The 19,400-nt window shown below is 50.8% G+C and overlaps 2 protein-coding genes across 3 annotated transcripts in view; one reads left to right on the top strand and one right to left on the bottom strand.

The window, feature by feature from the left end:
- Nucleotides 1-19,400, top strand: part of LOC116499899 (keratin, type II cytoskeletal cochleal) — a 60,458-nt gene that overhangs the window by 19,011 nt on the left and 22,047 nt on the right. Inside the window, exons 1-2 of one of the 2 annotated variants that reach the window (XM_032204751.1) lie at nt 7,820-7,879; nt 9,418-9,597. The gene's annotated coding sequence lies outside the window, so the exon portion shown is untranslated. Of the gene's footprint in view, nt 1-7,819; nt 7,880-9,417; nt 9,598-19,400 lie in introns of those variants that run through there. The other variant, XM_032204752.1, reaches the window with a different exon arrangement.
- On the bottom strand, nt 3,877-18,244 carry LOC116499901 (keratin, type II cytoskeletal 80-like). The gene is made up of 9 exons (XM_032204754.1): nt 17,924-18,244; nt 14,218-14,432; nt 8,890-8,950; nt 7,801-7,896; nt 5,480-5,644; nt 4,870-4,995; nt 4,563-4,783; nt 4,170-4,225; nt 3,877-4,079 (listed from the first exon to the last, which is right to left on the bottom strand). Exons 1-9 carry the CDS (start codon nt 18,242-18,244, stop codon nt 3,877-3,879), a joined length of 1,464 nt encoding a protein of 487 aa, XP_032060645.1.

The following is a 19,400-nucleotide window of genomic DNA, read 5'->3' as shown; positions in this document are numbered from 1 at the left end:
GTTGGAGGTTGCATTTCCAAGGGAAAGCTTGGCTTGCTTCTTTGTAAAGCTATCCTTAGCCTTTGGTGGCAGGATTTAGCTCTATTGCTTGAAAATAATGAGGACTTTTACTTTCTACAGGCCATAAAGGGCTCGTGGCCTCTTTCATAAGCACGACCCCCAGGCACGACCGGTGGCATCTGGTCGAGAGGCACTTCGAGCTGTTGGTTACTCCGCTGGGCACCAATTTACCTTCCCCAGGCTGGTTCCAAGTGTGTGTGGGCTACAAAAGAGTGAGATCTCTGCATGAGTGAGCAGTGAAACGAACAGGCTGGGTTACAGGCGTGCTTTCCACCAGGCCATGAGTTCTTGGTGGGTGAGGAACACATTTTGGGGTCGGGCAGCCCTCGGTGGCTCAGTCTCCCTTCGTAGCCTCTATCACAGCCTCCCAAAGCATCCAGGGAGAGATCTCGACCGTGCTTTGCGCGCTGATTTTTGCTGCCTGGGAGCTGCTCTCCCTTTGTGCTGGGAGGCTGGGCTGGGCAGGACGGGGTGGTTGGGGACGTGGCGGCTGTGGGATCCTCCTGGGAAGTGCTTGCGGTGGTGGCACCTGCCCGGCAGAGGGAGCCAGGAGCCCACACTTGGGTGCTCCCCACCCCGGGAGGCAGCGGCCCAGGAATGCGGTGCCCTCAGATGTGGTCTGGGCTCAGACTTTTCCCCGCTTGGAAAACAGCAGCGGAGCCCTGCCGCTTCCCTCCGTCTGCTCCGGCTTGTCTGCTGGACTCCAGCCCAGTTGCTGTTGTGCAGACGCGAATGTTTGCCCGCTGATCTTCCCTGCCAGCGTCTGCACCACCGAAATCTGCTCTGCCCCTTGCTCTCAGCACAGTTTTATCTGTCCCCGCGTTTTGCCCTGGGCCTTGGCTTGCAGCTGGGCCACGTCCTGGCCATCTGATGTCTCCTCTCCCCATGCTGGGGTAGACGCTTCGATCTTTGGCTCCAGACAGGGTTTGAGATCATCTCTGGGAAGCTTCTTGAAACTGATACGGCTTTACCAGGAGATGGCTGTGCTTTGGATTGCACACGTAGCTCACCAGATAACACGGATGAGCTTGCCTCTTTTTCACAGATCCCCTTAGCAGCAGCTGAATCTCACAGCCACACTGTTCACTGCTGTGCTGGCTCAGCGTCCCTGCCCTTGTAGGACTGTTCCCACCACCCTAAAGGGAGCTCTGAGGTCCTGAGCTGATGGCACTGCCTGCTATTCCAGCAGCACTCACGGGTTGTGATGTCCTTTGCTGGATAAGGAAAAAAAAAAGCTACAGAACGTCCCCATATAACTTAGCAGCTGGGTTTGGGGCTGGCCATCCCTCTGCTGTCAGGATAACTGCAGGAATTAGCCCTAAGGAAGGGGCAGGTCCTATAGATGAATTCAGTGCTTAAGGGGTATTATGGCAGAGGGGGAAGGACGGGTGTGTGGGCAGATGGGGTGTCCCAAAGGCATGCGACCATTTCAGGCATAGCTCAGCTTCCATCAGTGGTCTGCAGGAATTGTTCTGCTGCCTGAAATCCTTGTCCAGCACAATGTGGCTTGATAGCATTTTTTTTTTTCCCTTTGTCAGTGGGGAAACTGAGGCAAGGAGCAGCAGAGCAACTGAGGCAGTGAGGTAGCGAATTGGTTTGTCCTAGCAGCAGGCCCATCCTTCCTGGGTCCCAGAGCAGTGAGCTGAATCCCAGAGTCCTGCTTCCAGTCCCCTGAGCGGTGGAGGGCTCAGAAGCAGCCAAGGAATGTGTGTGAGGGCGAGGAACCAGCCAGAAGCGCTCCTCTCACAGAGCTGGGCTGCTGCCGAGCCCCTGCCCTCCCCAGCCTGGCCTTGAGCACAGTCTCCGAGCTCCCCATCCTCCAGATCCCTGGGCTGAGTGCTCCCAAGCCCTCCCTTCGTGTTTGGGTTTCACCCTGGACACCGCAGGCTCCGTGTCGCAGCGCCCCGGCCCCATCCTGCCACCCAGGGGTGCTGGGGCTGTTCAGAGCCATCCTCTGGGCTCCGTGTGCCTTTGGTGTCGCGCAGCCTTGCCCAAACGCAGCTTTGTGCCTCTGCCTGGAAGGGCTTTCATTGAAGGGCTCTGCTGGGCCCTGCCTCCAGGGGGAAGCTCTGTGCTAAAGCTCCGTCTCTTCCTCAGCTGGTGATGGCTCCTACCCCTGGGAGCTCACCTGGGGCTTCCCCCTTTCCCATCCCAACAATTTGGGGAAACCAAGAGCCTTGGGCTGCGCCACCAGCGGATTTAAGGGCTGGGGGCTGTAGCTGCTGGCCTGGAGCCCCCAACCCCGCTGCTACACTGACCCTGGAAGCTCAGCATTGCTCTTAGGTGGGCAGCAAAGGGCAGAGGCGTTCCCCATCTCAGGTCCTCTGGCACCTCTGGGGGCTTTTGTCTGTTGGGGGTCCCCGGTGGTAGAACAGTGATGAGCTCCCCAAAGCCTTGGCTGCTGGCTCCATCCAGCCCCCACAGCCCCTGTTCCTCTCCCTGGGGATCTGCACCAAGCAAATTGCCTGGGAAGTAATTTCAGCTTTATTCTGCTGCCAGAAGTTAGCCAGGGTCCTCAGCCCTGGCCCGCCGGCAACTGGGGAAGGACTTGCCATTTCAGGTGGGTTGAGGTAAGAAGTTCAGAGCAAACCAGCAACGCGAGGCTTTCCACGTGGCACTCAGTACTTTATTATAACAGCCATAACCCCGGAGAGCAGGTGTCCTGGTTACAGAGATGCTGCAGTAGCTGTCTATCCTACAGAAACATGGAAATGCTGTGATGCACACAGTGGAATTACACCAAGAGACTATTAACACCTCCTGTGAACTCAAAATCCGTGAACTCGAGTTGGGCTGCGTGGCAGTGGCTGAGGTCAGAGCCTGGCCTCAGGAAGGAGAATACTGCAGGGCACCGTCCGTGGTGGTTTGTGCAAGAGGGACCCAGAAATGCCTGTGCTGAGGCCAGGACTGCAGCTGGCATCTGCAGAGCTGGCTCTGGGAGCTCTGGTGCAGTGTGGCTGCTGTGCATTAGCTGGTGTCAGCTGGGTAAGGTAAAAGCCACTCCAGAAGTTCAATAAATACAAAGACAAGTCCTGCTTGTTTTACTTACATGGGAGCCAGAGAACATCCCATTTCTAGGACCTAGCACCACTGCTTGCGGAGTCTGGGGAGCCTGTAGGTGAGACCGGTGGAGGTGCTCTCTGTTAGGAAGGTGGCTGATCAGAAGTGTGAGGAGTTTTAGTTTTGGTGGCATGGAAAGAATGGGGGGCCACCCAAAAGGCAGTAGAATTGGTTAAATACTGTGAAGTAGGCAAGGATTCCCGAGTGCAGCCAGCCTGTTTGTCACCAGACATGCAAATGCAGATGTTGTGAATTCACCTGGCTCAGGCTGACTGCATCTCTCCACCAGCTCCCTCTGGAAAGCTCGGCGCTGCCTTCCTTTGAAAGCCACATCAGTGAACACCTCTCAGGCACACACAGAGCAGGGAGAATGATTTTGTAATACTGGTAAAATGGCTGGGCTGGCGGCTAGTGTGTTAAAAGCTTGTGCGATAATACTTTCCCCTCCTGCCAAGTTTCCTATAGATAGATCTCAAAGGCTATGAATACAAATCCTCTCGGGAAGCAGACCTAGAGAGGGAGAAGGTGTCAGTATGGGTATCAGAGTAGGAGAGGCTCTAAAAGCCTGGGCTGGTTTCTGCTTGTAACTGGTAGCAGAGCTGTTAACTGGGATGGTGCAAAGACGAAAGAGACAGCCTGGAGTGGATTTTCATCCTTCATCCCTTGGACGCTGGCTTGAGTTCAGGAGAAAGTACTCGGGCCTCGTTTGGCTGCAGATGCCGAGTCTTGTGGTTGTGCTGCGGGGCTCCGTTTCTCCTAGGAGCATTCTTCAGAGGAGAGGGAGCTGAACTTTGGCCGGGCACCACAGATGGAAGCATCTGCTTCAGGTGTTGCTGAGCCGCTGCTGAGGCTTCGAGAGGGCAGGGTCTTTGTGCTGCCTCCGTTCAGCTTCATCTCCCCGTTGGTGCTGCCTGTTCCTCTTGCAAACAGCTTGGAGTTCCTTAAGGTGCTGGCAGAAACTGCTGGGAGAGGGAATATGAGAGGGGGCAAGCTTAGAAGTGTTTGACTTACATTCTGCTTCACCAAGCTGTACAAAGAAAACCACTTACGGTGCTTTGGTCTGGAGTGCACGGCACTGATGACGGTGGGGATTGGAGACTCCATGCTGTGGGCATAAGGAGAGAGCGTGAAGGTGGGTGTTAGCACCTGCAATTCCCGAGGGAGGGAGCTGGGCTCTGTGGGTAGAGCCAAGGGCACGGTAGGGTTGTGGAGGCTAACTCAATAGCATCTGGGCCAAGCATCATCTAGAGGAGTGCTGGTGCCTTCCGAGAGCTTACGGAAGACTTCAGAGCAAGAAGCAGGGCTGAACTGTATGGGGGCAGCTGGGGTTTGCTCTTTTTTCATCAAACCTGTACCAGACTCAAAGCTTGGGATGCCTGCTTTCTCCCTAGGTGTTCGTGTGCCTCTCTCCCACTGTCCAAGCACAAAGAAGCCCAGCTCACCTGCTTTCCTCCCCTTCCACGAGCTTCCTATAAGTGAGGATCTCCAAGTCCAGGGCCAGCTTGATGTTCATCAGCTCCTGGTACTCCTTCACCAGGTGAGCCATATCCTCCTTGCTCTTTTGGAGGGCCTCTTCGAGCTTCACCAGTTTGGCCTTGGCGTCCTTGAGGGCCGTCTCCCCATGCTCTCCTGCTTCTTTGATATTCTCCTCTAAGTACAGGCACTGGGGAAGGAAGGTGGTGGAGGCGTTAGGTGTGCTGTAGTTTCAGACCTGCAGATTAGAGCTTTGTCACCCACCCCAGGACACACCTGGCTCTTCTGGGACACGATGCAGGACCTCAGCTTCTGGATTTGGATGTTTAGGTCTGCAATCTCCCGTCGGCTGTCAAGGAGGTGACCTCCATAGGTGGCCGACTGGGTGTTGCCTTCGTTCAGCTGCAGGGGAGATGGAAGAGTGGGTTATTTGTTCTTCCTCTGCTGTAGCAAAGGAATCTGGGAGGATTCTCACTGCCCCTGGGGAGAAACACCTAACTGGGGAAAAATACCAGGGTGTGGAAGGATTTAGGGCTCATTCTCGTATTGTCTTCTGGCTGTAGCTGCGCCAGGCACAGAGCACCCTGTTGTTGTTAACCGTGTTCTTGCTCCCTCTGTTTGGAGGGGGCACCAGTGGAAGATCATTTGCTGCATCCTAGGTGGGCCGCGTTGCCACTGGGAGATGTCCTTGCCTTTCTCCACTGACGGTGTGGAGAGTCTTGGGCAATGAAACTCAGCTCCTAATTTACACATGTGAATTAGGAGGAGCTGATCTGGGTTAGTGCTCTGTCCCTCCACATCTTGCTGATTCCTGTAGTTTCTAGGCTGATCTCCCTTCTTCTTTCCCTGCCTCTCCCCAGTATCAATCAGATAAGGAGACAAATACCTTTCTCCTGGTAAGTGTTTCAGCCTCCTCCCAGCTCCGAAGAGCCAGGGCTTCATACTGAGCCCTTACTTCTTCCACAATTCTGCTCAGATCGAGCTTGCATGTATTGTCAATTCCCAGAACAACAGAGATGTCCTTAATTTCTGTCAGCAGCTCCTCGAGTTCCTGAATGGCAAAGAGAGAACAGGACTGAGATATCAAGTAGTCAACAAAGCTACTTGCTGTAAGAGAATACAGCAAGTGTTCTCTAATAAGAGAAGGGAGAAAGAGGCCCCTTCTCTGAACACCTCTATCAGCAGCAGACCTGTTTTGCTCCCCAGAGCTGCTCTCATGTGCTGGAGAAACTCATGCCAGCCCTGGGGAGTCAGAAACAGGCACACAAGCTATGGTATCACTGACTGGGGTATTTGCTCTGGATGGCTGACTCTGTCACAGTTCTACGGAAAAGAATTCAAACGATGTATGCAGACTCCCCTCAGTGAACCTAAAAAGGATCCTTAATCCATGCCTGTAAACTGCACTCCTGGGTGGTTTGTGTGCAGACAAGACAGGGCTTGCTGCCTCGCTGCCAAGCAGATGGCGTGCACCTTCACTTGGCAGCTCCCCCCAGCCTCGGTCTGCTCCTGCAAGGGTTCCCTCTTATCAGCATCTCTGTAGCTTCTTATTTACACCAGTGTGAAAGAGACCTGGTACATCTCTCCCCATCTCTTAGCTTTCATCTTGATGTTTTTGTTCTGCCCTTTTGTGCAGCAGCCTCTAATCTCTTAGAGGAGCATCTGTATACCTTGTTTGCCTTGTCTGCCTCTGACTGGGGAAACAAAGGGTGCCCTGATGTGGAGATTCATGAATAATGGAGAAGTACCCCACCACTCGTACAGGAAACAGGATTATCAGTGCATTTTTTTCCTTACTGTTGTTCAGTCTTTGAGCTTCTTTGTTAACCTTTGAGCACTTTAATGGCTATATGAGAAGATGCATGTGTATTGCAAGGACTTGAGCATCCTCTGCCAACAAAAAAACGAAACCCAAACCAAACAAAAACCCACCCCCAAAGTAGAGATTTATTAATGAGGATCAAGGCTGGGGATTTCATCTGATTCATGCTAACGTACTGTGAGCAAAGATGTCAAGCAGCTAACCACCCACGTTTACCTCTCCGCTGGGTGCATGTGCCTGTACATTGATGTCAGTCAGAGCAACAGGCATGGGCGAGAAAATGACTAACCTGAAAACCAGCTGTGGAGAGGAGCAAGCAGAGAAAGAGAGGTGGAGGGTAATTTCTGTGCATAAAGGGTGAGTTGTAAAAGAAATATAGACTGCTGCTGAGGGCAACAGTGTGGGACCTAAGAGAAAGCAGCTCAAAAGGAAGGCAGCAGCCTCCCGGGTGGGGTGTTGAACGTGGATTCAGAGCAGGATCTGATTTCTGACTACCCCTGTAATTGCCTTGCAACAGGAGTAATTTTAGAGAAGTAAGGCCTCACGGCTGGATGCAGGCAGGCCGTGAGTTCTGATGTATTTCTGGCATTATGCAGGGCATTCTGCTTCTCTGTGCCTCAGTTTCCCCACAAAGGGTAATGACATTCCTCTGTCAAGCATTTTAATTGTTTGTATTGGTGGAATTCAGACAAATCATTAGTATTCCCCAAACACTGCTGAGCCTGCTCGGTAGCATTTTACAGGCTCTGAGTAAGTGCCTGAAATCACATCACCATTTTAGCAGATGCAGGCATACTGCGCCCTTTGGGTTTGTTCAAAGGCCTGCAGACGCTGCATCCTTCCCCCCGTGGTGAAATCACATCCGACTGCATACTCCTTCCAGTGGGAACGGAGCACGTTGGGTTGGGTTACGACAGCGTTCAGCACCTCTTCCAGGTTCACAGTGGCTTGTCCTGTTTTGCTGTGAGCCTTTCCTCTGGATCCGAAGAAAATAACACTCGGCTCACTCAGCACCTGCCCCAGGTCTGGAGGCAAACTCTGGCAGCAGGGGTTAGGAGCTGAGGCTAAACACAGCCAGCGGGGGGTTTGGTGGGGGTTTGGGACTGATGGAGGGCTGCTGCTCCCAGAGCTGTGGGGCAGAAGAAATGTCCTGATCAAACTTCTTATGGAGCTGGCTCCCTCAAGGGAAGGGGATTAGCTGATAGATGCTGCTTTATGCCCTTTATCTAGTAGTTGGCTGCAACTCTACCAGGCAAGCGCTCATTTTGGTGCAAACTGGGAACAATGACCTCTCTGTATTGGGAATGTCCTCAAAAAGGTTTTTTTTTTTTTTTTCACAGAAGCTTGCACATGTGCCAGGGCTGCTCTCTCGATTGCGTTTTTACCTGTTCGTAGATGGTTTTCTTCAAATTCATCAGCTCCTGAAGCCCATTGAGTTTTACCTCCAGCTCAGTTCTGTGCAAGGTACTCGCGTCTAAATCCTGCAGGAGGTGGAAAGTGAATTAATGAATAGTTTGTTTGAAGTGAATTAATGAATAGTTTGTCTTTGGGTCGTAGTAAGAAGTCTTTTCTGTTGCCCCCATGCCCCCAGCAAGTGTTGCTTGCTGTTTATTGCCTGGTACTTGTGAAATTGCTCTCATGCTGTACAGGCAGGGAGGCTTTTTGTGGAGACTTCAGCTCTGCAGGTTTTGTTTTTTTTTGTTCTGTTTTTTGTTTTTTTGGGTGAGAGCTTTGGTAGAAGTTTCAAATAGGTAGGGTGGAGAAGGAAGCAGGCAGGGCTGGTCCGTACCCACTCATCTTTTGTTCACCACAAAAAGCAGGGGTTATTGAAAACTGATGCTGTCCACAGAAGTTGCCAGAACTGCCCTTACTGGCTGATGACTGTGTCAGGGAAAACATGCAATTAGCCATAATGATAATTTGCGGAGAACATTTCCTCTGTCTAATAATATCCTGCATTCCTGCACCTTGGATTTTTTTCTTTAATGTAAAGACTGCGCACAAAGCCTTCCATTTGCGCTGATATTCAAATGCAGCTACCTCTGGGACGGGATGTTTAAGCAGGGTGTGGCCACGCAACAGGTAGCAAAAGCAAACACTTTTATCAATTTCCAGCTTTTTCCAACCCATGCTGTCATTCTGTGAGGAAACGTGCCAGGGAACAGAGGTGTTGTCTCGGGGGGTCTGGGGTACAGAGCTCTCCAGGCCAGGTCTGGCCAGGGCAATCGCGGTGTGGCTGGACACAGGCTCAGGCTGACCCCCCGGTGCTTCTGCCAAGAGCCACGGGGCTCTTCTGTAACCACAAGCAGCCCAGACTTGCTTATACTTCTATTGAAATTGTGACCATGTTCACCACTCCGCTGTCTTCTTCAAGACCTTATTACCCCGTCAAACCTCAGTGGTACAAGGGCTCTTATGCTCCTGGCTGGCTGGTGTAGAGACCATGTAGATGAAAAGCTCCCCATGCCACTGACCTTTTTGAGCTCCATGAAGGTGTATTCCATGCCACTACAGAGGCGAATTTCATCCTCGTATCTAAAGAGAGTGGAAAAAAGTTGTCAGAAATTGCACATGAGTCTCTGGGTTGCTTAACATTGTCTTGCTGGCCCCCCAGACATTGACATCCAGGCTTTCTGCTTTTACTATGATATCCCACCTACTTGACGTCCTCTGCCCCTAAATAACAGCAGGAGAGAAACCTCTTAGGAATGGGCATCTGGACAAGAGAGAGGGTAACAAGCTGCCACATGCCAGCTACTCTAGATTAACACCATTAGCACTTTCAGACTAAAAAAAAAAAAAAAAAAAAAAGAGTAAGAGGAGGTAGCTTTAACTCTGATTTAATTTGAGGGCTAAGCAACCTCAGGTTACCTCACATTTGCCACAGAGAGAGAGCAGGCACTGCAAAGTGAGGTGTGATGAGCTGTTCTCTGTGAAAGCCAGTTGCATGCCCAAAGAGTCCCAGATTTTTACCCTAAGCCTTTCTCTTCTGTTTCTTTCAGGTATCCTCAGCATTTAATCTTCAGAATCTGAGAGGCTTCTCGAGGGAGAAAGCTTTGGTTGTGTAAAATCAGAGAAAACGGGACTGGCATCAGAACTTATCTTAAGTGTAAGCATGATTAGTGAAGAAACAGAAGACCTGACAAAGCAATTCATGGAAAACAGTGCCCACAGACCAGAAGGTAACAAAAACCGTACGGGACAGGGTGGAGTCCTAATGGCTAAATATCCAGCAAGGGAACCAACCCTGCAGGTGTTTAAAAACGGGTTTGATATGGCAGGACCAGGATGGCAAAGACTTAGTCTGGGGCAAACGCATTTCCTGAAGGCTGGCACCAGGCACGAGAGGCTAGTTTAAGGAACACACCAGTCCTTGTTGGCTCTTGTGGCAAGTGTGTGGCTTGCCCCGATGCTGCTGAGAGCAGCAATCTAAGCAGGAAACCGCAGGGTCTCTTTTGGGCCTGATCTGTGACCAGCAGGAGGTGGCTTGTTTGCCATGCATGAGGCCAGAAGCATTCTGTGATGGGTGTCTGGTATCTCCCGCTGTGCTGCAGGACACACTAGGGGCGTGTTGGCTGTTCTGCTGAGACCGGAGCAGGCCGTGCTCCCAGGGAGGCCCTGGCTTCCCTGCGCTTCCAGGACACCTCAGGCTCCTCTTGCCCTAATGTGCTCATAGCGTTTCCAGGCTGGGAATTAAGCCTTTGAGTGCTACTTGCAGATGTCACCAAATTGGAGGGCTAAGATCTTTGCAAATGAGGTAAAATGGTATTTCCTAACAGAGGAGTGATAATAAAATCCGGAATGACAGCCGCATTCTGTTGTTTGACGGTCGGGTGCATCATCACTCTGGCTACAAGCTCTGCTCTGCTGCTGAACAAACTTTTACCAGAAAGAGGAAAAAGCATTGGGAATGCAGCACAGGGGACTGCTTTGCAGGGCAAGGGGGTAAGTCGTGCCTGGGAGCTGACCTGGAATATTGAAAACAGTTCCCTGGAGCCATTGCTTCCTCCACAGAGGAGATAGCGAGGGCACAGGAGGGATCCGATTGTCACAGGCTCTACAGTTGGGCACTTCTAAGGCTCCCCTTTTGTATCCCCATGGTGTTAAACTCACCCTTTCCTTGCCTGCTTTTATAGGGCCAGGCAGCGTGGCTAACAAGATTTACCTGTCTGGTTTTTCTGCTCTTCAGCTGGAATGTTAGCCATGCTGCCAGTAACTATGTACCGAGCTTAATTACAGCCTGCCACTCTTCCTTCATCCTCATGGCATCTCAGCCCAATCCCAGTCTGTCCCAGCCTGCTGAAGCAGCTTCGCACATTGCCGGGCGCTGACATAATCCTGCGTGTGGAACAAACAACGCTCCTGCCTGAAAGGGAGCAGGCCAAGCAAGCCAAACATGCTCACCGCACGGCTCCGGAGGGACGTGGCGGCCGGGAGGTGACTCACATGGGGATGGAGCCTTCCACAAACACATTACAGCATTTATCTCCTTAAAGGTAATCCTCAAGCAATCATGCATTAAGGCACAAATCCATCCTATCTCACTTCATGCACTTAAGCCGCACTTGAGACAGGCGTCTGGTCGCCTTGGGCTCCTTCCATAATCAGTGAAGCAAAATCAGAGCTGAACTGCATTTCAGGCAGGCTACGTTCCTCTCTGGACACACCTCCAAGACTACCTTAGGGTGAAGATACAGTGGTGGGATAGATCTGAGCCTGGTGGCATGGAATTAAGTCAGTCTCTCTTGTGGAGCAAGGAAAGGGGGGAGGGAACCACTGAAAACCAGCTGCAAAGGCAGAGGTACGTTGGCTGACCAATCTCCAGGGGGAAGGCTTGACTGTCATAATCCCTGGGTCTCAGTAATGGCCCCTCCAAAGGCTGGCAACCCCGTATTTTCCTGCAGTGTTCTCCTAGTCCCACCCCAGAGTTGCTCGGCACATGCAAAAATTCCCTGCCTTCTCATTCAAATGGCTCTTTGCATGTGCAAATCACGCGTGGGGAGCTGAAGCAAAGGCTTCACCCCTGGGCAGTCCTACTCGAGGATGTTTTGGTATTTGATTTTTAGCTTGATTTCCTTAAGAAGCAGGGTTTGAGACCCTGTGTCAGCCTTCGATTTATTCCTTTGTCCCTTCTCCATCCTCTCACTTTGGAACAGTGACGACGGAAAATTGACGCTGGTGAATGTTACCCTAAGGAAGCTGGAGAAGGTGAAAACATCCCAGCTAGCTAAGTCTCCTGTGTGTCTTCTGGAAAGCAATCCCTTAACAGGAAAGACAGACAAATCAAGGCCTTCCCAAGGAGCACTGACAGGCAGATTCACTTAGGATCTCTTGGGCAGCAGCCTGCCTGGGCACCACTGCGTGCATGGCTATGTCTGGAGTGCCACAGCAGGGACGAGCAGATGCCCAATTAAAATTGCTAGTGGAGTTACTACCTTTTGCTTCCCCAAAAATATTTCCCTTGGGAAAAGAAACCTCTGCAAGAGCTGGAAGCCTCCAAAATTTGCATGGTTTAAGTAGACCATTCGCTCCAGAAAAACAACTGGGCTGAGGCAGTTGTCTTGCAGGATTCAACAGAGCCAGTGTGGGTTAGGACGGGGTTGGATTGCTGCCTGGAGAAAGCTCAGCAGAAGCAGCACTTCTCTCCCCGTGAATCACCAGTGGCCGGGAGCAGCTCAGCGGATTGTCACTGTCGCAGAAATCCACCGGCGCTGGCTTCGGGGGTTAGCAGCACCCAATGACAGGGTGGGTTTTGCTTATTTGCTGCTTAGGCCACCCTGGCAGGGCTTGTGCCTTGCAGCTCACAAATAGAAAGCGGAGTGGGAGGGCTCTGTAAGTGAAGGAAGAGTGCTCGGAGGAGCAGTGTCATTTCCGAAGGCTGTTTTCCTGTGGCTGCGTAGTCCCACAAAGCGGGAACTTTTCCCAAGACCAATAGTTGTGCCTGCTCATAATAAACTGCTCAAATAAACTGCTCATAAACTGGTGCCCGGTGTGGATTCCCTGCTGTCTGATCCCGTGCAGGTTTACATGCTATGTCCTTACCCCCTGTGTGTGTTGGGTCGGGGGGTGGTCCTGTTCCTCTAGCTGGTCATGGGCTTTGAATTTCTAGCAGTATAGCATATCTGTCTTGTCTACCCGTTTGTCCAACTAGGTTGAAACTGTCCAAGATCAGAAATAAGGAGGGAAACACACAGCCAACCAGTTTGCCTAAGCACCTTTATCCCTAAGAAACTGGGCTGAGAAATAAATGCAGACATTCATTTAAATTCATAAAAATAAATTGCCAGACATGGGCAATTAATGAGGTAATTACTGAGAACAAATGAGGGTACAAGCTGTGAGAGCAGATACGTGTGACTGATCTGATGTTTCTCTACCAGCCTGACTGTTTTCCTATCTGGGTTTTCCTGACTGTCACAGAATAAAACAAGGAGTATCTCTTGTAACAGCACGGCCACAGAGCCTTTTCTTCCCAGGGGATGTACAAGGAGGAACAAGTGCCCCCAGAGATGTCTTGAGGTCTTATTCCCTTTCCTAAAGCATTTAAATGGCACAATCCCTCTTATGGCTTAAATCCAAGTTCAGGGTGGCTACCTGTCAGCAAAGCAAGCAGCAGTGATTCCAAGTCTGTTAGTGAAACCAGCATCCAAATGAAGTACAGGCACCCACCACGAGGAACTCGGGGATTTGTAGGCATCTGTACGTAAGTGCATCAGTTCTGGAAAGATGCTGAGCATAATGATTTCAGCATAAGGTCAAGAGCCAACCTCTTAGCTCCTCTTCCTGCTCTGCCACCAGCTCGCCCCATGCAGCTGCTGTCTCCCCGTTACCCCGTCCGTAAAGCGGAGGTATCAATCCTTCCCCTAATTTGCAGACACGTTGAGCAGCTGGTTTAATCAAGGTCTGCAGGGAGCTTTAAGATCCTTGGGCTAAACTCTGGAGAAGGGCACTGTTATTATTTATGCATCGCTTTGTTCATCAGGAACAGGTTTGGGCTATTATTACAGCGATGTCTATCAGTGCCAGCGGAGGGGTAGGCCCTTAGCATTGTTGTTCTGTTTTGACAGTGCCCACAGGTGGGTCGTCGCTACAAATCAGCACGGAAGGCTCCAGAGAGCTTGTGTAGGCAGCTGGGTGTAACTGTAAGGGAAAGTATCTAATTGTGGATTCATCTGTGCGGTATGCAAATGACACCGATAATAAGGAGAGCATTGTCTTCTTAAATGAGCCACGGAGCATCTCAAATCTTCTTATCAGAAGATCTCGAAGCTCTTGACAAAAGCAGCGATAAGCACTCTGCAGCTGGCCCTCTCTTAAACTTCCAGCTGCCTTCCTATTTTCTGTCCAGAGGTTTTCTGGGTAAGAATTTGACTCCTTGGTCAAAGCAGAATTTTGCTTTAAATTTTGTGGGGAGAATAGGGAAAAGAGGGGGTGTTTGTTAATGCTAAGTAGTCTAGTCCATAAAACAGTTTGGGGAGGAAGTATTGGCTTGTGATAACAGCGTGGAGAATAAATAATTCTTTGTTTTATTGGCTGTCATTCCTGGTAATATTGTTGCCCAGAGATGTACTCTGGTCTGAGGCCTTTCTCAGATGCCCTGATGATTTGCTTTCTATGGGTTACTTCCATCTCTAGTTAGGAAGAGGCTAGGAATCTCAAATGCACAGTTCTGTTTGTTCCTCGGAATAACTGGCTGGCTGTGTTGAATCACTGCCACGCTACTCCTTGTCCATGCAGCTTAACCCGTACTTTGCAAACCCGTTTCCCCTTGCACATCCAAGGATATACCAGGATATACCTACTTGCTTCGAAAGTTATCCATGGTGCTCAGGACCTTTGTCAGCTCCAACTCAAGATTTTCCTGCTCATAGTTGAGTGCCTTCATCTCTTGATTCATTTTGCTCATGTACTGATCGTAGATGGCCTTCATGTCTGATTCGGAGTGGGAGTTGTCTTGGTCCTTCAGGAAATTCCACCGTGTTGTCAGGATCTTGTTCTGTTGCTCTAGGCACTTGACCTGCCGAAGAAATTTCAGAGCATTCAGCAACACCAACAGCTGATAGCAAAACTGACCGAGTGCTTCTGGTCTGGAGACCTCTGGAGTAGCTGCTGGACCTAACTGAGATCTCCAGGTAAGAAGGAGAAACCCCCTAAAGAACAGACCTGGGACATGCAGAGGTTTTACACATTACATGCTGCTTAATTTCTTGATAGGAAAGTGAAAGAGCATCTCTTATTAAGTCGCTGAAAAATAACAATTGTTCAGTGCTAGTCCCCTTTACCTCCGAAAGTATGAAATAAAATCTGAAAATCCACTACTGATCATGCATAGAAGTGTTGTATAATGGGATTCTGATTTTACTGCCTCAGAGTGGCACAAACTCAAAACATCAGAAAAGATAACTCCTTTCAGATCTGTAGGATTACACCATGGCAAAGCCTGAGTGATGAATCAGAGTCCTGGGTTGTATTGCAAAGCAGCACAGAGAAGAACTATGGGAACTCTAGAGAGTGAGTGAATAATTAGGCTCCATGTGAGGTCTCTGTGTGCCTGTCTGCTTGAGAGAGGATACATTGCATTCTCATCCACCCACTATTCAAATCTGGCACTCTTCTTTCCTAATACTCACAATCTGGACAGTAATGCTCAGTGTTCATCTTCAAAGCTCTTGACTAGCTTTAATTAATTATTTAATTGGTACTTCTCTGTCGCATTGCTCTGTGAACAAAACCAAACTCCTTCAGTTGCATTTTGGCTGGTGATTTCTGAGCTGTCAGTTGCCTCCAGAAACCTTCTGTCATGGAGATGATGCAATGCTGAGATAAGTGCATCTGCGCTGCAAAGAAGGTACAGCTTCAGCGATGCCTTACGTGGCGAGAGCAGTGGAGTGCAGGAGGCTGTGTAACTTCTTGTGGCCACAAGCAGCATCAGTGAACTGAAGAGACAGTTCCCTGCTGCTGAGCACTTCACAGATGCACACGGTGAGAGACAGCATCTTTCCCAAAGAGCTGCTTATCTGGGCAGAGAGAGAAGTGGGAGCGTAGTGCAGCCAAGCAAAGCAGTTCTCAGATGTTTGCAGTCTGTTATTAGCAGAAGGGGTAGGAGCTTTAAGATCTGCCAGGTCTCGCTGTTAGAGACCTAATCCTTTTTTTCCTGATAACATAGTACACGTCTGTAGACATCAAGTCGGTCGTCCAGTCTGGTGACTGTCTGCTCTGTCCTGGCTCTAAACCAGTGTCACATTCTGCGTGCATGCGTGAGGCTGCGTACCTGCAGGGTGATGCTGTGGCGGAGCCAGAAAGGGGCATTACAGGTGGCATGAGGAAGTGGCCTCTGGGGCTACCTGTCAACAATTGGGCCATTTGTTCTCTCCATCTGAGGCATCTTAGGGAGTGCAATAGGGCATCCCTCAGAAGACTGTGGTCAGCAGGGCTGGGATCAACCTGCGGGACTGGCTGTGGAGAACAACTTCTCATATTAAGGCAGCTTCCCCATTTGCTACTAGAATAGTAAATGGTTGCATTGGCTGCTGTTCTAAGTCTCTCACTGACCCTCACATCAGGTCTCAGTTCCTGACCTTGCTCCTAATGGTTTGTTGCTCTTTTTCCCCCTTAACTTCTCAATTTCTTTCCTGTTCTCAAGCCATACCCATCCGCTGGGCTGAACTGCTTTCATCTTGGCTTCTCATACAGCATCCTTTCCTGCAAAGTCGTTTAATGTGAGCTTTGCAGCAGAATAATCACCCAAATCTGGCCTCATATCCTGGGAAGACCATGACTGAACACAGAAGTGACCAAAGCGTAGTCCTTGAAGGCCTCTGCACCTGAGCTGCTCAAGGCAAAGGCAGGGCCTCAAACAGGGACGTAGTTCCTCGGCTGTTCATTGTCTTTCACCTGGACATATCTGGAGCAAATGGAAAGGAAATACTAGCAGATCTGGAACAGCCTGCTGGAAGCCCATCAGCAGCAAGCTCCTAAAGTTATTGTTGTCAATTACCTGAGGAATTAGCCGCTCAGGCTTGAGACCATCTGAATTCCCGATTAAAAAGACAAGTTCTCTGTGACAAGGAAGTGTCATTACTTTCTTCTGGAATGAGAGCCCGAGGCAGATGGTTGAAGTTTACCACTTACGTGCCACTTGAAGCTGCAGCCTTCAAAGCTAAATGCAGAAGCTGCAAGTGCTGAAGACAAAGCCGCCTAACTAAGGTGGAGTATTTGTATCTTCTGTCCATCAGGCCCATGCTTATCGGCAGGCCACCAGGTTGGGCTTATCGTGAAATCTGGAGCCTCTGTCACTTCTTCCATCTCTGTTTGCACGGAACAGGCTGGTGCCTGTGGTCTGGCTTACGTACGTATTGTCACCGTGTGGTCTTGCCCCATCTCCCCTGCTCCCATCCTTTCTCCTGTGGTCTGGTTTCTGCGCAGGGCTGGCTGTATGTGCACGCATCCCTCTTGTTCTGGATAGTCAGAGGACCAGGTCAGCAGCACATGCAACAAAACCTATCCAGGTGATTTCCAAAGCAGTTGTTTTCCAGCTTTGCATTGCCAAAATCAGTGCTTAGAAAAGCACAGACGCGGAGGCTGCCTTGCTCCTCCATGCAGGGTCAGCCCCCTGGCACCACCACCTGCCTGTTTGCACATGTGGGTGTGGTGGGTACACAACTATTCGGTTGGGATAGATGCTATGGGAGATGGTCCCCCCCGCCCTCCTCCTTCCCAGTGTGAACTCAGGTCCTCTTAGAGGTAGACTTAAAGAAAATAATAATAAATAAATAAAATCCCAAGCTGTAGTAGCTTGGCATTGAGAGCCTGTATTGTAGACTGCAGTGAAGCAATCCTCCTAGGAGATTACCATCTGTTTACAGAGCACCAGGGCTTTGCAGAAACCTGCCTCGGCTGGATGAGTTGTTTTCCTTTGAGAAAATCTTCTGCCTTCTCATGGATCTTAAGAGATGAAAGCGACACTTTCTTGGCTGAGCGTGCAACCCCTCACGGTAAAAACCACAGAGGAGGGAGGTGTTAGGGGGGGTCTCCCTTGCCCGCTCTGCACCTCCAGGGGTGAATTTCCAGCTGTCTTTCAGCAGCCAGAGAAGAATTGGAGCGGCCACCTCAGGCAGCGTCACTGCTCGTGGCTGTTTGTCCACCACAGGAGCCCAAGGCCTGCTCTGTCCGGCACCGTGCCTCCACCACCCTGCTGTGCTCAGGGAGGGCCAGGTCCCTGACGGCAGAGGTCACCCAGGGGGTGACAGGCACAGTGAAGGAGACACGCAGGCCACCCGCTGCTGCTGACCACAGATGTGGCCCAGCTTTACCTAGGGATGATGCTAGCCCTTGTCAAAAGAGATAGCACCGAAGGAATAACTAATTGGGTAATTAGCCTGATATTCAGAGCCTGGCAGTGGTTAGCTGAAGGCCTCCAGAAGTCCCCTGCCAGACTGGTTAGCGTTTGCTTCCCCGCCACCCTCCTCATCCCCACACTGCGCCGTGGTCCTCAGCAGCTCGCCTTACCTTCTCGATTAGGGTCACAAACTGGTTGTTGAGCAGCTTGATGTCCTCCGTCTCCTGCTGCCGCATGGCTTGGAAGTCGGTGTCGATATCAAGGTGCACGGGAGCCAGGAGCCTCCCATCGATGGAGAAGTAAGAGGAGCTCTGGTATCCGCCATCCCCGTGGAGGCTGAGGGAGCTGTAGCCATTGCTGGCCACGCCGTTGGGGCTGCAGCGGCCCAGGCGATCTGGGGACGTGCTGGCTGCTTTTCCTCTGCTCATCTTCCCTGACACCTCCCAGGAGGAGAGGGAGCCACTAGTGAAGGCTTTGCAAGGGTTAGTCATGCTCAGCTTGTGGCTCTGCAGCTCTAGGGGAGGAGAAGGGAGGGAAGGGAGAAAAAAAAAAAAAAGAGATGAAGTTTTCTTGCTGCTGCTGCCTCAAAGGGAAGGAGAGTAGTGGCACGCTGAGGAGCTTGGTCGGCTAATTCCTGTCTCCTCAGCTCGTGGGTTGGCTAATAAATTACAAGCACCTGTTCTCCTATGTTCATTAAACGGAGGAGGGTGTAACCGTTGATGTAATCCAGATCAACCTGTTGGCTTCTCTTTTTTTTTTTTTTTTTTTTTTTTTCCTCCTCTCTCTGTACCCTCCTTTCTTCAGGAGCTTGTTTGTGTGGTGAGGGCATAGGCACTCGCAGCAAAAACAAATCACTCACAGGTAATTCGCCGGGCCCCAAGCGGCTGCTTTCCTCATCCTTAAATGGTGAAGAAAGCAGCCAAAGGAGCTGGGCTGCTGCAGGCTCGGGGAGGACGGCTCTGAGCCTGGCTGCTGCCGTCGTGCTTGGCGCATGGAGCCCAGGTTCAGCCCATGGCTGGTCTCCAGCCAAAGGGATTGTGATTTTTTTGGGAGTGGGGAGTGTTTGGCTGAGGAAATCATAAAGCAGGAGTCAGAATTTGCTCAGGGTAGGAGTTTGGAAACGTGTCTCAAGCTCGTCATAATTAGACTTGCTCATGGTCTTCCGTTGACCACGCAGGTGCATCACGCAAGCCTCTGATGGTCTGAGTGTTTGAGGGGTGTTAGGTCTGGTCTGGAGACCCCTTGGGTGGGCCAAGAGTCCTTGAGGTCATTTGGTCAGCTGGCCTGGCAGCAACAGGGGCCTTCAGAACCACCAAGCTGGATCTCAGAAGTGCCCCTGTCCCTCTTTGACACCTGCCTTTCCCCTCCCCGAAAGCTGTGTAAAAGCTAACTTTGGAGACACCAAAAACCACTGTCTTTTAATAAATTCTAGCCTGCTGAGGTGGCACGCCCTTAAATACTTGTTTGGACCTAGGCATAAACCAACGTTGGACACGGCTCTCTTGAAAGCGTTTTCCTGCTTTAGCTCAGTTTCTCATGTGAAAAAGCAGGACAGAAGAACACCCACTTCTGCCTCCTTTGCTTGATTAGCATTGCAGCGTTCTCAGGAAAGGGGATGGTCTTCTCTGCCCCAAATCTGCAATTTCC

This window comes from Aythya fuligula, chromosome 29, assembly GCF_009819795.1.
Source record: "Aythya fuligula isolate bAytFul2 chromosome 29, bAytFul2.pri, whole genome shotgun sequence".
In the NCBI taxonomy this organism is placed as follows: Eukaryota; Metazoa; Chordata; class Aves; order Anseriformes; family Anatidae; genus Aythya; species Aythya fuligula.
This window is presented reverse-complemented; position numbering and strand designations above follow the sequence as displayed.